General features: G+C 43.6%; 1 protein-coding gene across 1 annotated transcript in view; it reads left to right on the top strand.

Moving 5' to 3' along the window:
* Positions 1-16,851, top strand: part of UNC13B (unc-13 homolog B) — a 239,668-nt gene that overhangs the window by 206,511 nt on the left and 16,306 nt on the right. Inside the window, 11 exon segments of the mRNA NM_001435262.1 lie at positions 1,228-1,302; positions 1,787-2,006; positions 4,359-4,586; positions 5,213-5,354; positions 7,533-7,702; positions 8,142-8,257; positions 8,605-8,768; positions 10,853-11,003; positions 12,447-12,515; positions 13,908-13,997; positions 14,340-14,468. Coding sequence (NP_001422191.1) covers positions 1,228-1,302; positions 1,787-2,006; positions 4,359-4,586; positions 5,213-5,354; positions 7,533-7,702; positions 8,142-8,257; positions 8,605-8,768; positions 10,853-11,003; positions 12,447-12,515; positions 13,908-13,997; positions 14,340-14,468 — 1,554 coding nt within the window.

The raw sequence follows: 16,851 nt of genomic DNA on the forward strand, positions 1-16,851 counted from the left end.
TTGAAGACAGTTTTTGGTGACTAGAGGTAGAGGGGGTTGGGACATATTTTCTACTTTGGGCTATAGGGAAGAACCTCTCAGTTGTCTCTGAAAGTTCTCATGCCCTTGGGGGGACTTTAACGTCATGTTGTTCCTTTCTCTGCTTCCTCTGCACAGGCTATGGTGAGTGTCTCCAGATCCCCTTTCTATCCTTTATAAGAGTCCACATTCCAGACCACCTGGGCACATCCTGTTTCTCTCGCTTAGGCTGATATAATGATTCTGTCTGCCTGGTGTCCACTGCCTTTGGCAAACCATGCGCCTCTCCAGGGGCTGCCCCTAAAGCTTGGACTTCGCAGATTCATGGGGCTCTTTCACACAAGTGCCTGGCTAGCAGGGCATCCCAGCTCTCATGCTTTAATGCCCTAGCCTGCTTGATTTCAGTGAGTCTAGGCTCCATTGCCCCTTTTACTTACCAAGTGCCCTGCTCATTTGGGCCACTGGCCTCCACAGCCCGCCTGTGATTGTGTGGGGATGGGGTGGTACCAGGCGGTAGAGGATATAGTATAGAATCATTGTTCCCAATGATGGTTCTTTTTTAAAAAAAAAAAAAATTATTTTCTTTTATGGCCACACTCACGGGATATGGAAGTTCCTAGGCCGGGGGTAAATCTGAGCTGCAGCTGCAGCAATGCTGGATCCTTTAACCCATTGTGCCAGGCTGGGGATTGAGCCCACACCTCTGCAGTGGCCAAAGCCACTGTAGTTGGATTCTTAACCCACTGTGCTCCAGCAGGAACTGCCCAGTGATGGTTCTCAAATGTGACTCTGACAGAGTTGTGTGTCTGTCCTATTCATAATGATCTGTTACCTCTGTAATTCTAAACTTTTCCTTTGCCTTCCTATAAACAAGGAGTTTCTCTGGGTCAGATACCTAAAAATATTTAAGAAAAGAGAAACTCTTTGGATGATACATCCCTGACAGAAGTGCTGTTCTGACATTGTTAGAATAGTTCCTTCAGGGCCATGGGTTTTGATCTTAATCTTGGGTGCTTGTTACCTATTATCCATGGGCAGTCCCCTGTGAATAACAGTAAAAAAAAAAAAAAAAAGAGAGAGAGAGAGAGAGAGAGAGAGAGAGAAGGTAGTAAATTATCATGAAATAGCTTTGGTTACTGAAACTCCCTTCCCAGGACTTTGCCCAGCCCTTGGTGGTAGCCAGAGCTGACAGTAAGTCTTCTCTCACAGTCATTGGTCCAGTCCCGGAAGGCAGGGATTACTTCTGCAATGGCTACACGTACCTCTCTCAAGGATGAAGAGCTGGTAAGTGACCCATGGGCTTTCATGAGTCCATTGGCCTATGGCCCAGTGATCATCTACATAGCCATACTTATTGGGAATTCAAAAGTGTTGGGCACATGTTGATAATGAAATGTGTAGATAGCATCACGTCTTAGTTTTGCACACTGGGAGAGGCAAGGATCCAGATCAAGGATAAACCTAAATTGCATCTTGGAGTATGTGACCACTGATGTCAGGATTTTATGGTGAGCCTAGTACCCTTTGTTTCCCTAAGAAGCCTGAATGCTGACTAGCATTCAGGTCAGACGTATCTTGGATGACCAGGGCATATGCTATTGGGGGCTTCTTTCTGCCAGGCTGAGCTATGGGCTGGGCCACACCAAAGCATCTTCTCAACTGCCAGAGGAGAAATCAGGGTTTTGGTAGCCCTGCAAGGGTCTTAGTTCTGGTATCTCCCAGAAGAGTGCTAAAGTCACTGGTGGGGGCTGGAATATGTGTCTTTCAGAAATCCCATGTGTATAAGAAAACCCTGCAGGCCTTAATCTATCCCATCTCATGCACCACACCCCACAACTTTGAAGTCTGGACAGCCACTACCCCGACCTACTGCTATGAGTGTGAAGGCCTGCTCTGGGGTATTGCCCGGCAGGGCATGCGCTGCAGCGAATGTGGAGTCAAGTGCCATGAGAAGTGCCAGGACCTGCTCAATGCCGACTGCCTGCAGCGTGAGTGCCCCTGTGGGATGATGGGTGGGGAGCATGGGCAGCAGAATAGTTGCAACAAAGAGCTAGGATGGCTAGATCATCATTCCTCCAATCTGCCTGATTCTGAAGTTCTTTCCTTTTTAGAGAAAGTAGCATCCTGAGTTAAGAGGCATTGCCTTTCCAAATAACAACAGCAACCAAAAAAAAAAAACAAAAAAAAAACAAAAAAACAAAAAAACCACAAAAACAAAAAAAAAATGGAGTTCCTGTCGTGGCGCAGTGGAAATGAATCTGACTAGGAACCATGACGTTGTGGGTTCGATCCCTGACCTTACTCAGTGGGCTAAGGATCTGGCGTTGCCGTGAGCTGTGGTGTGGGTTGCAGACACAGCTCAGGTCTGACGTTGCTGTGGCTGTGGTGTAGGCCTGCAGCTGTAGCTCCAGTTTGACCCCTAGCCTGGAAACCTCCATATGCCTCGAGTGTGGCCCTGAAAAGCAAAACAAAACAAAACAAAAACAAATAAGAGTCCTTGTAGAACACCTACATTTAGCACATTTAGGAAAAATTCATTGAGCTTTTTATGGCGCTGTGGACATACTGCCCAAATGAGTAGAGCTGTGTTATTCGGGGACTCAAACTAATGAGGAGAGAGTTCTGTGAGGCTCTAGTCCTCACAGAGGAACCTCCTGAGGTTTAGACCCTAGGACTCAGGGAAGATGACATGTATTCCCTGCTTACAGATTGAGCTTTTAGACAACAGTGCCAAGAACAGAAGTTTCAAATGGATCAGGCAGAGGTCCAGAAGGAGAATGTGCCAGACTCCCAAGGCCCTTGTTAAATACGTGACTTGTTCTGCCACGGTAGAGGGAACAGGAGCAGAAAAAGCAACAAGTCTCTGTCACAGGAGGTGGTAGCACTCCAAGTTCTTGTCTCCTTACTCCATCCTGCTTGACTCGCACTACTGTGGCTAGACCCCAGGAAGAGCAGGCATAGGGGATGTGGAAAAGTATTTTCTTGCCCCTTCCAGGTGTTACTCAGAGCCAAGCCATAGCAATGAATGCTTCAATGATTGTGGTAGAAGAAAGAAAGGTCCCCTTTACACCCACAAGCACTTGACTCTCCCAAGGAAAGATATGTGACATAAAACAGGCCCAGTCTTCGAGGAATTGTTCACTTAAAATGTCTTTCTTTGAAGAACCCTACATTGGTGCTAGTGGCATGGTAGACATGAAGAGACAACCAGCACATAGCAGTAGAGATGGATGCTGGTGATGACTTTGACCAAATCCATCATGAGGGAGTGACAAGCCAGGGACGAGTAGGCTCCTGCTTTAATTGCTAAGAGCTAGCAGCTGGCTTCATAGGTTGCGTAATGGAAAACTCTGAAATCCTGCTCTATAGCTAGGATGTCCATCTTCTCCTTTCATAGGTCCCCATCCAGGGAAACAGCATTACATGGGATATGCTAAATGGCAAGAGTAGGGTGTAGCCTGGGGCATTTGTTATTTATCAGAAAATATCTCCTGCCTAGGGCTTCTTTAAAGTACATGGTGGAACCAAATGCCCTGCTGTAGGCTTCCCTGGGCAAGAAACCTGCTTTCCCTCCTCCCAGGGTTAGGATGCATATATTGACTGTCCTTTTTTTGCTCCAAGTTTTGTAATAAAGGCTTAAACCTTTGGAGACTGGAGAGCGGTTAAGAGCCAGTCTGCAAGACCAGTAAAGGAAGGATAGGTCCTCTGCTCTAAGAAGCCTGGTTGGTGAAATACGCTGGAGGAGTCTGTGTTCTGCCATAATCCTTAAGACAGCAGAGAAAGCTTACTCACCTCTGAGATGAGCTGGCTGTGGTCATGGCTGGTGGAAATGACCCTTGGATAATAATAATGATGGTAACAATAATAGGGCCATTTATTGTTCAGTAAATGAAGTATCTAGCCCAACGCTAGATGCCAGGCACTGGGCTAGATGCTTTTCGTATGCTATCTAATATAATGCTTATTACAGATCCTGAGAGATAAGTGCCATTTCCTCCTCTTAGAAGTCTGTCTACCAAGCAAGTAGTGGTAGAGTCAGGATTTGAACCCAAGTCTGTCTGATTCCAAAGGCCATGCTTTTCCCACCATACCACACTCTTTGCTGAGATTGAAGGCACTGGAGCTATGGGGCAGAACTCAACTGTGTGCTGTGATGAATTCTGAGATCTGTATTATGGCTTGGCAGTTGGATGAGATTGGTGGAGTTGTTATGCCCACCCACCACCCCTCCCTGAAAACTGGGATGCCCATTGTGATATTTTGGCCCCATTCCTCAGCCACATTTTATCTGGTAGGTGGCCTGTTGGTTACCCTACTTTCTATCTCTGGCTATCCTGCAGGGGCTGCAGAAAAGAGCTCTAAACATGGCGCTGAGGACCGGACCCAGAACATTATCATGGCCATGAAGGACCGCATGAAGATCCGAGAGCGGAATAAACCAGAGATCTTTGAAGTCATCCGGGATGTCTTCAGTGTGAGCAAAGTTGCCCATGTGCAACAGATGAAAACAGTGAAGCAGAGTGTGCTGGATGGCACCTCCAAATGGTCGGCCAAGATTACCATCACTGGTGAGCAGGCCAGAGTTTTAGGGAAACTATGGGGAGGAGCCTGGGGAAGAAGCATCCTGAGTGTGAGGGAGCTGGGACTGGGGAGAAAGGGCACACAGAATGAGGGAAGGTGGAGGGCCTCATTATTCATCACTCCTCCTCTCCTAGACCCTGACACCAGAGGGTGCTGGGAGAGGCAAGACTGTACCTTAAAAGAGTATGAATACTTAATACAAGGCTAATATAAGGATTTGGTAACAATCTGATATTATAGACTTGAACAGTTTGATATTATAAGAGCTGTGGATGGGAGCTCAGAAGAAGGCAGACCAGGGTATAGTTGACCTGTAGCTTGCTAACTGGGTGGATATGGCTGAAGCATGCATGTATCAGACTATGTAAGGACCTGTAGGGGTAAGTGATCAGTTAGGGCTCTGGTGGGGTGGTAAGATTCTTGGGCTAGGCTTTGAGAGAAAGGCTTGTGGCTTAGGACTAAGGATAAATGTGGAGGAGTGTTGAAATCTGCTCCTGTATAAAGAGGAGATAGAGGCTGCTCTGAGATGGGAAACATGTGAGTTGTTCTTTGGAGGGCTTATGACTTCTGGAATGTACTCTGAAACCTCCTTCTGTGTGTGTTTGGGTTGCAGTGGTGTGTGCCCAGGGCCTGCAGGCCAAGGACAAGACAGGATCCAGTGACCCTTATGTGACTGTGCAAGTGGGCAAAACCAAGAAGCGTACCAAGACCATTTTTGGGAACCTAAATCCTGTTTGGGAGGAGAAGTTCCATTTGTAAGTCATGGTGGGCTTTGTCTTACCTAAGATTTGCGTATATTTTGGGAGCAGGGTTAAATCCTGTTGTTCGAAGCTTGAGCTCTAAGAGGAATGAAGCAGAGGCAGTGGAGGAAACCCTTTTGTCACATGCAGCACTTGGGCAGTGCCTATTCTTTCTCTGGCATTCTTCTTGTAGACTCTTGTATCAGGGTTATTGTACCCAAGCCCTATCCTAACTAGGGCTATTAAAGGGGTCCCTGGGTACACCAAACTGCTTTTTCTAGTGCTAGAAAGATTTCTTACTGCTGAGTGACAGAAGCAGGGACTGCCCACCCAATTGTGTGCCTCCCAGCACTGCTCTTCTGCCTAGGAAGGATTAGTTTCTTCTAGGGAATGGGGAGGAAACATCCTTGTCCTACAGCTGGCTAATTCAAAGATAGAAATCGGAAATTTGAGAATTTTCCATTTCCCATAAGGGCTCTGCTTTTTCTTTGTGCCTCAGCTTCCATTCCTTACTCCTTTTTTTTTTTTTGCTTTTTAGGGCCACACCTGCAGCACATGGATGTACGTTCCCAGGCTAGGGGTCAAATTGGAGCTACAGCTGCCAGCATACGCCACAGCCATAGCAATGCAGGATACAAGCGGTAGCTGCTACCTACACCAAAGCTTATGGCAATGCCAGATCCTTAATCCACTGAGGGAGACCAGGGATGGAACCCACATCCTCATGGATACTAGTCGGATTCTTTTCTGCTGTGCCGAAATGGGAACTCCCACACCCTACTCCTTTATCCATTAACTCACTTTTTAAATAAACGATTTCATATGACAATTAGGAATGGTTGTTGAAAAATGACAAGCACTAGCCTAAGACTTGAACTGATGTCTGGTGCATCCAGATGCTTTGTCATACCCCTAATACCCATGACCAGGACTTTGAGTCTGAATCAGCTATAGCAGGTTGCTTATGTACAGACCTTCTTCTCTCGGCTCCTTGGAAGAGGACTAGGGAAAGCAGTTAGGGCCTAGTGAAATCAGCCTCTGATCTAGAAGTGATGATTACTGAGGGGAGCACTTGCTTTTCAAGGATCTGAATGGTTCCTGCTTAAATACTTATTATGATTAATTCTAAATCAGTTGGCTCTATAGTCAATTTTACCTGCTTTTATATCCATTTAATAAGCAATTTGTATTCTGTATAAGACACTATACATGATAAAATGTATCTAGAGGTGTAAAACAATCCCTGGTTTGAGAAGGGGGTTGGGCAGGGTTGTTTTGGGAGTTTGGGATTAGCAAATGCAAAGTGTTACATTTAGCATAGATAAGCAAGGTCCTACTGTGTAGCACGGGGAACTATATTCAATATCCTGCTGTTCACCAGACACTAACACATTGTAAATCAACTATACTGCAATAAGAAAAATAAACTTTTAAAGAAGGGCAATCCCTATCTTTAAGAGGCTTATTGATGACTTGTCTGTTATCTTTCAGTAGACCAGTAGTTATGCTATAATATTTTAACAGAATGTGCAAAGATATTATGAGAACATAGGGTAAGGAGCAGCAAATTCTGCCAAATACAACGTTTGGATAAGGCAACAGGGAGGGATCCAGAAAGCAATTGCTGAAGGAGAGTGTGAGAGAGGCGCCTAGGCAAACTACCTTCTCCAAAGGATACATCATAAAGGAAATGACAATTCAAGTGAATTTTAAAGAATGATGGAAGTTCACCCAAGCACATTCTTAGATAGATGGAGGAGTTAGGTAGAAAGCAGATATGAACAGATGGACTTACTGTAAGCATTTAATACCTTTCATATATAGAATTTTGGTTAGCAGTTGCTTTCTAGGACTCTGTGGCATCTGTCTGACAGTTTTCTGTTGGTGTTGTTGATACAGCTAGCTGCACAGGAAATCAGAATTGGCCCTAATTATTCCTCTCCCTCCCCTTTTGTCCCAGGGCAATAAGGACTGGATAATGGTACATAGAGAGGCACCCAGGCTGAGGAATGAAGAGCCATTTGCTGGGATAGCCTGACTCATTTGGGACCTGAGTACCATTGTTCTTTGGCTTCTTCTCTTCCTTTGCAGGGCCTCAAGTGCTGCTGATAGAGATTTGGGAGGGAATTGAAAGTAATAAGAGTGGGGGTTGCTGGGTCTGCTCATAACAGAGCTTGCCTAATTCTCTCACAGTGAATGCCACAACTCTTCCGACCGCATTAAGGTACGTGTGTGGGATGAGGATGATGACATCAAGTCAAGAGTAAAGCAACGGCTAAAGCGAGAGTCTGATGATTTCCTTGGCCAAACCATCATCGAGGTTCGAACACTGAGTGGCGAGATGGACGTCTGGTACAACTTGGGTGAGGAAGCAGGACCAGAGAAAGAGTTTAGTAAAGGAGAGCATGAATGGAGAACCTGGGGAAAATCCTGTTCATCAAAACCACCACTCAGTCCCCAAAGCATACTTCTCTACAGAGTATGCCTTACCTGCAGAGAACTGGCCATGAATAGAGACAGGGGACAGAGGAGGGGGATGTCTGCAACTCACTCCAGCTGCATATTTTCCATGTTTCAGAAGGCCCTTTCATCTTCATACTCATCCTTAATCCCTTTAGCCCTGAGGGCACTACTGTTTTCCCACCCAAACAGTTCTGGGATATTTGTGGACTGGAAGGCGTTCACCTGTTAGATGAACACTTGGGCCAATGCCTCCTTTTCCTTGGGTTAAGTTAGAATGGGGGCTGTCTATACTGTCTGTGGTTGCATTGGTGTCAACCTCCAGTTTTCTTTCCTTCCTAGAGAAGAGGACAGACAAATCAGCCGTCTCAGGGGCTATCCGACTGCAAATCAATGTGGAGATCAAAGGGGAGGAGAAGGTAGCCCCGTATCATGTCCAGTATACATGTCTCCATGAGGTGAGTCAGACCTTGGTAGATTGGGCACCAGAAAGCAATGTTGGGAGAGGTCTTTGGCAGTAAGTAGGATTGCTAGGTGGTTGAAGATCTGGAGCCCATTTTTATTTATTTTTTTATCCTTGACTCACTCTGCTACCCTGGACAGCCCAAGTAACAACCTCAAGCTCAGTTCTCTTTTACCATTGTGAGAACAACCTATTGGGACCATAGGAATTACTGAGCAATGATTCGAAGGACAGAATTTCTGTGGGACCCTATTCACATTCTCCTGGGTTTTACCAGCAGGCTTTTATAAACATATATATAACTCTTTAATATCAATATATATTTTACTCTGTCTCCTACAGAACCTCTTCCATTACCTCACAGACATTCAGGGCAGTGGAGGAGTCCAGATCCCTGAGGCTCGAGGAGATGATGCATGGAAAGTGTACTTTGATGAGACTGCCCAAGAAATTGTGGATGAATTTGCCATGCGCTATGGCATCGAGTCTATATATCAGGCCATGACGTAAGGCTCCCCCGGGCTCTAGGAAATGATTACCAACCCTTGGAATAGCTAATGAAGGCACACTGATGGGGCGGACAGGTCCTTAGTGGGGTGGTATACGGTGGTTGATTGCTTTCCTTTTTGAGCTGGATGGGGTGGATCTGTGCCACCAGGCTAAGAGGATGTATTTATATAGGGAATGTGTTAATCGGTAACTCAGGGAGAAGGTTTTTGTTTGCCTGCCACGGAGTTCACAGGTAAGAAGGAAAACGGAGGGTATGCAAGGACAACCTTGCCCAAACATCACAGGCCTGAGCAGACGGGGCATGTGTGCTCATGTATATGTGTGTGTGACAGACAAGCACTCACAGACTGACCTTGGAAAGGGCACTGAACTGTAGGGAAAGCAGCTGTGTCTGGAGTTGACCTAGACTCCTATAAAGGAAATTCCTACCTGCTATGAAAAGAGGTATAGCTTGTGTATTGGAGAGGCTGCCACTAGAGCTCTACGCAGGAAGTGGCATGAGGTAAGCAGAGGGTAGCTAGTGCCATGGCTGTGCTTCATTTATCATACAAAATTTTACTGAGTTCCTTCCATGTGTCATACATTGCTCTTCATGCTGAGAACACAAAGAAGACTAAGATGGGGCCTCTCTGCTTTGGGAACTCAGTCTAGCAGGAAAGACAGACCAGTAAACAAATAATTACCATATAATTTGGTAAATGCTGTGGAAGAAATAATCACAGTGTGTTTTGAGAGTATTTGAATTTTAGGGAAGACCTATGAGGGAAGGCATTGAAGAGTTGACACTCAAAATACAGAAAAGGATGGAGGGCATTTCTGGTAAGGCATGTGCAGAGATGTGAAGATGCAACGGGGCATAGACTTTTGAAAGAATTATAAGAAGTATGGTGTAGATGGAAGAAACAGGTTGAGGAATGAGGTTGGAAAATGGCCTCTATGCCATTCTTACTCTATTCACTCTTCCTGTTTGATCTTACTCAAGCCTGTGACCTCAGCCACTACTTCTAGGTTTAGGACTCCCAGATCTCTTTCTCCAGATCAGATCTTTTCCTGAGTTTCAGCTCCATTTTCATCTTCCTGGATATTCCCATGGGCACCGCAAATTCAACATGACCAAGATCCAAATCAACACTATCTCCACCAAATCTGTTCTTTCTATATTCCCTGTTTTAGTAAATGGAACGATTTACTACACAGTTGTCCAAACAGAAATTTAGGAGTAGCCTAAACTTTTCTTTCTCAGTACCAGCATCTAAAATCTCTAGATTCTTTCTACCTCCTAAAAATGTTTTTAATCTATCAGTATTGCAATAGCTTGGTAATAATGATGATAATAACAGCACCAGCAACTCGTGTGTACTATTTCCTTATGTGTCAGACACTGGTCTAAGTAATTTATGAATGTTAACTCACTTAATCCTCATATCCACCCTATGAGGTGAGTATCATTATTATTCCCATTTTACAGGTAAAACAACTGAGACATAAAGAAGTTTAAGTTTTCCAAGGTTACTGAGTGTGGAGCTAAGATGCAATCACAAAATCTGGCTCTAGAGTCTGTGCTCTTAATGTTTCCCCTTTCTGTTTAGTGCTTCATTGCTTCTTTTTTAACCCCCTTTGTTAGGCCTCACCAGTGGCCTATGCAAGTTCCCAGGCTAGGGATCAAACTGCAGCTGCAAGCCTACACCACAGCCACAGCAACGCAGGATCCAAGCCGCATCTGCGACCTATGCCGCAACTTGCTTTTTTTCTCATCCCTTCTAGCCCCCAGCCATTCTGATTTAGGTGATCTTCCTGTATATTGCCATAAAATTTTTGCATAGCATACCTTGGATTATTGATTTACTTTCCAACACTTGCTTTCTCTGCCAGGCTATCACCTTTTTGGATTCTAGCACTTGGCACAGGCCCTGGCACATGGTAGATGTTCATTGAATGTATATTTCAGTGAATAAATTATGAAAGTCCTGGTATGCCAAGGTGATTGGAAGCTTCGTACATCTGAATGAGATATTTTGATTACTTGGCTTTTCCTGCAAACCCTGAAAAAGTCTTTAAGGCTTGGGGTGCTGTTTTTCAGGCACTTTGCATGTTTGTCCTCCAAGTACATGTGTCCTGGTGTGCCAGCAGTGATGAGCACCTTACTGGCTAACATCAATGCCTACTACGCCCATACAACCGCCTCCACCAATGTCTCTGCATCTGATCGCTTTGCAGCCTCCAACTTTGGGGTGAGTGTAATGTAAAAAACATGTTACCTGCTTGTTCTCAATGAACAAAGTTGGGTTTTTCAGTTAGTACTGTAGAGCTGATATGCTTAAAATTCAGATAGCTGCCAACAGATAATGACCTTGTTTCCTTATGGGTATTTAGACTATACTAATAGACTCTCCTCAGACATAGATAAATGAAAGAAGGTGGAATAGCACCACTGTGGTTTGGCAGGGCAAGGAGGTGGGTGGCACCACCTGGACTCAGGGAGAACTCCTCTGGGCCAACAATTTGGTTAAGTCACCATGTTCCTCAGTCTTGCAGATTCACAAAGGAACGTACTTAATATTATTCTGTCTCCCTCTGAAAGATTCATACCACTTAAGTTCATATGAGACTGATGTCTGAGCAAAAATAACCAGTGTGTACCTGAGCCTCTCCCTTTCTAGTGTCTGGACTGTTTTCCTGATCCAAAGTATGCCCTCGTGTCGTTAAGGTACTTGAAAAGTTGAATCATTACTCATAATGTTACCTGACATAAGTTCAGTATAAACTGGATGAAATATCTCTGACCCACTGCACAGAATACTTCATTAGGGATCAAATTACTAATACTTTCAAATCTACTGGATCTCTGAGTCCTGTGTTTTGGTACTAACCACTTTTTTGATGTTGTTAATAATTTTTCTGTAGAGGAATTAGTATCATTGATTAAGCCAGTCAGATACATGGTCCATTCTGTCTCATCCCATTACATACTGACTTAAAATCTAATTATATATATAATGTTATCATTATATGAATTCTAGGAGTGCTATGCCAACAGCCTACAGGAACATGATTACACATTTAATTATACCTTTTCTATAAAAAATAGACCATTAAAGTAGTGTTTGTTGTTTATTTTGACATTAAAAGGCATGAACTAAGGGAAATAATGTGGAGTGTGGTTTAAAGAGAAACACCCTTGTGTCTGCCTGATCACCTTCCAAATGCATCACTGTTTCTCCCCGCCCCCCACCCCATCATCATTGCTAGACTGTAGCTGTTTAACTGTTAAGAGCTATCCCAAGATAAGTCATGGCACCATAGACTCAGGAACAAGTTGGAGACAGTGTTTGGAGTTTCCTTTTATCTGACTAAGATGATTAGTGTCCCAAAGGGATGGAGATGCACTGGTCATCTCCTCTTGATTCGTATAGAAAGCTCTATCCCCCGCCAGAGATTTGCTTTCCTCTCACCAATGTGAGATCCCTCAGTCTGAGACAGCTGCTAAGAGATGGAACAGGAGCAACCTATTCCATTTTTCCTTTCATTGTTTTCTCATGGGCAAATACGGGACAGGACATGTCCCCAACTCAGTGCCTCCTCCTCACCCAGAGATGGTTGTGTTTTTGCTACAGTTAAGGGGGCTTAGAAACAGATTATTTCTCTCTTGCTCATTATTTTTTTACCACCTTCAGAAAGAGAGATTTGTAAAACTACTGGACCAGCTGCACAACTCACTGAGGATTGACCTCTCTACATACAGGGTGAGTGAAGACATAGCAGTGGGGTGGGATAAAGGGTAATATCAAGCTCAGTCTAGAGAGACTCTGGGCCAATCATGACTATAAAAGTCAAAGGCAAGGAAAATTGGTCTGTGTCGTCACACCCATGTATATGACCATTGTCACTGACACCTGTTACTCTTGTAAGTCCAAGGATCATGCAGTATATAAATAGTAGCAGATGAGGCTGCTTTTTATAGATAGTTGGCTTTCTAAGCCCATTTATGTCACCCTGCCACAGACTCTGATGACATTCTCATCAGGGAATCTCCTAAGGATAATCTCTTTCAGAAATACCCCTTTAAAAATTAAATAATTACATTTCTTTCTTGCATCTTTCCATATTCTCATTTTCCAGGATAGGTAGGAAAATCAGGCTAAGGGGAGAGAGAGGGTAGCTTGGTTTGGGCAAGTAATTTGTAGAGGATGTCATGTCTGTTTCTAGGACAGAGAAAGGAAAGAGATATAGTAGGAGGGTGGATGCCTAAGACAGGACAGGGAAATGGGCAGTTTTTCAGTCTTCCTAAGTTAGTCCTTATTAGAATGACTTCATTACTTGCTTTAAAGTGTTGTGAATTTCCAGAACAGGCAATATACTCACATTAAAAAGTAAGTATAAAAACAACCTCAAAGTAAAAAAGAAGTGAAATTTTAATTATCTGCACTTTCCGTGCCCTCTATTTGCATGAATAATGGAGAGTTGACTGTATATCTTATATCTGGCATATAAGTAGCCATTTGAAGGTTTAAAAAAGTAATCCTTAAAATGGAGAGTGGCACAGCATCTTTCTTAAGCTCTCTTTGGCAACTTCCTCCTAAAACTCATGCCAAAGGGAATGAAGTGAGGCATGGTGGGAAGAACTAAAGAACTCACTCCAAAAGCAGTTCTGCTCAGAGCTTTGCCATCTGCTGGATCCAGAGCAGTAGAATAACTGGAGTCCACTGTATGGAAAGTCCTGGATCCCAGTCTCATCTGCAGTGTGGCTCCACTTATATTCCATGATATACAGTTAGATTGTAACTTTGAAAGAACTCACTGTTTGGGTGTAAGACTCTTCACCCAAGAAAAAAAAATGTGTGTCTGTCTGTGTCTTTGTGTGTGTGTGTGTGTTCATCTGTGCAGATGCTCACACAGTGCATGGAAAGTAGGGTTTGGGGTAGAAATGTATTGCTTTCTGGGCCAGGGATTATTAACCCCTACTTTTGGCAAGGGCCTGTGTCAGTGGAGAAGAGAGGGAGACCTGTAGTCTTACAGCTTTTTTGTTCAACTCAACTAGTGGGTAGCAGTTAGGGAAGATTCTGATTTCCTGCTTTTGGCAGGGAATGCTTGCATATTCCTCTGTTACTTTCTTACATTTGCTTGATTTGCAACAGAATAATTTCCCTGCTGGAAGCCCTGAGCGGCTTCAGGACTTAAAATCCACGGTGGATTTGCTCACCAGCATTACTTTCTTCAGAATGAAGGTAAGAGATGAACTGGGCTGGGTAGTCCTAGGCTGGAAACCTGGCCACAGGGACATGAAGAATAAGAATTGTTGGGAATAGCCTACAGGCTATAGGATTTATCATCTCTGAGCCCACATTTCCATATCTATTTCTGCATCATTTCCAAGAAGACCATAGATCAACAAGAATGGGCTAGGCAGTTCTCCTCATCAGCTACCCTGATAATTTCATCCCAGGGCAAGATCCAAGGACCTGTAGATGAATGAAGGAATCTAGAATAGTTTGGGGGGATTTTAGGAGGAGGTGTCACCCAGGTGAGCAGGACCCTGGACCCATATTTTTTTTTTCATTGATTGGCAGGTGCAAGAACTACAGAGCCCTCCTCGAGCCAGCCAGGTGGTAAAGGATTGTGTGAAGGCCTGTTTGAACTCAACATATGAGTATATCTTCAACAACTGCCATGACTTGTACAGCCGCCAGTACCAGCTGGTAAGAGGTTCAGGGTCAGGTGGAGCCAGCTGCTAGTGGTTCTTGGAGCCTTGGCTTTCCTTTGCTGTGGTCATGTTAGAAGGGAGCTCAAGACAAAGTCAGTGTTCTTAAGAGTGACTGAATCGTGGAGTCAGGACCATCTACACCATGTAAGAAATTTGTGGATGAAACTTAGGTGAATGCTCTATGTTCCAGGCTCCTTTCTTTCTCCTGAGATCTGAACTACTTACTGGCTTATGGATGTTTAACTTTTCCCTCTGAGCACTTTTCTCTGCACTGCGTGGTCTGAGATCTCTTCATCAGCTGACTATCAAGGCTGACTCTGTCCTTCTGTGAGGCTGAGCTGCTTTATCTGGCTTAGGCTGGCATCCTAACTCAGTACCTGATGACTTTGTATGTTTTTCTAGATCTTTCTGATGCTGTTTTTTTTTTTTTTTTTTTTTTTTTTTTCTTATTTCAAGCCAGGACTTTCTTCTGGATCTAATTACTCAGTTACAGTTCCTATCTTAGGAATGTCTTGCCAACCATACATTTGCAGAGTAGATTCCCTTCGGTTCAACAGATAGTATTGAATGTTTGTTTTAGGCCAGCTCTGAGGAAGCATAGTGCTCCTTCAGTTAGTTCACAGTCTCATGAGCATATGTATAACTCTTAACCAAAGTCTGTTAGAAGGGCCTTGAAAAGGGGATAAAACTGAAGGAGGAAGAAATCACTCTTGATCAGATCATGGGAAAAGCTACATGAAACAAGGACCTTTGAGATAGACCTTGAAAGGCTGTAAGATTTGGAATGAAGATGGTGGGAGGACAGCCTCATCCTCTTGGACATTTATCCTTTGGTGAATACATCCAATTTGGAATGCTTCCTAGCAGTACCTTAGTAAACACTAAAATCTTGTTCATACTGCCTCCTCTCATTGTCACATGTGCTTTCTGTACAGGCGCTATCATTATGTTTGCCTCCTTTTAAGGTCTGTAAAACCTCCCAGTGGTTTTGAAGTCCATGGGAGGTTTTCCGGGGGCCTTTGATTTAGCTTGCCACACTCAAGGCTCTGTCATCCATCTATGGATTCTCTCTGGTTGGAGAAAGACACTATTCTCAGCTTTTATCTTTGAATTGTGCAGGGATCTGTCTGAATATTTGGTCTCCATTACCTAGCATCAGATGAACCTAGGCTTTGAAAGAGACTTTATAAACCATTCAGGGACTTTTTTTAACCTTTGTATTTTGCTGACTGTTTTTCACTTTCTCTCACCTCATTTTCTCATTATTCATTGTTTGTACTGAAGTGTAAACTCTTGATGGCTTTTATTTCCCTCTACTGACCTTTGGTCATCGGTTCATTCATCTATCCATTCATTTAACAGATAGAGCTCTAGGGATGTAAAACTGATGAAGACCCATCTTTGCTTTTGGAAAGCTCACTGTTTGGTGGAGGCAGGGGGAAAATTACTACATTTACTGTTTTTCATTATTTTCTGGTTACTGTATTTTGATGTAGTTGTAGTTGTCTGTTACATCTATATGAGAGGGTACTCTGGGAGCCCAGAGAGAGGCATCTAACCAGACCAGGAACGTCAGGGAATACTTCTCAGAAAAGGTAAAACTTAACAAATTTTGAGTAACGAGTAGAAATTAACTAAGGAAAGGGGCCAGGGAGGAGGGGGATACCAAATAGAAGAAATAGAATGTTTGGAGGACAGAAGCTTGAATGAATTTGTTAATTTGAAGGAATATAAGCAGTTTAATTATGTTAGTTACAGTTCAGGCTTTAGAGTTCAGCTCTCTGGGATCAAACATTGGTTCTGCTATTTATAGCTCCATGACCTCGGGCAAGTCATGGAACCTCATGGTCCTTCAGTCTCTTCATCTGTAAAATGAAGGTGATAATAATTTCTACTCAATGGCGTTGTTATGAGGATTAAATGAGATAATGTTTGCAAAGTTCTTAGAGTGCCTGGAATATAATAAACCCTAAATAATTGGTGGTAGTGGTGTGGTGAAGGCAGCAGCAAAAGGGAGTGGTTAGATATGAGGTTGAGAGAGAGGTCATATTTCAAGCTGTGGAGCTGGAACTTTATTCAAGGATGGAGGAAGTAACACTCTGAGATTCTCCTTCGAGAAAGATCGCTGACAACTGAGTGGCAGAAGGATTGGACTAATGATTAAAGACCAGTTAATTGATCCTTAAATTATAAGAGCGTGAGCCAAGATAGTGGCAGAAAAAGTAAAAGCAAGAAATATATATATACATGACTGGGTCACTATGCTGTGCAGCAGAAATTGGCACAACATTGTAAATCAACAACACTTTAATTTAAAAAAAAAGAAGAAGAAACGTTTTAGTTTGATGTAGTCCCACTTTTTGATTTTTGCTTTTGTT

Source organism: Sus scrofa, chromosome 1 (genome assembly GCF_054392235.1).
Source record: "Sus scrofa isolate SSC_HxYL_T2T_F1_AM1 chromosome 1, Sscrofa_HxYL_maternal_Yorkshire_Landrace_v2.0, whole genome shotgun sequence".
Lineage (NCBI taxonomy): Eukaryota > Metazoa > Chordata > Mammalia > Artiodactyla > Suidae > Sus > Sus scrofa.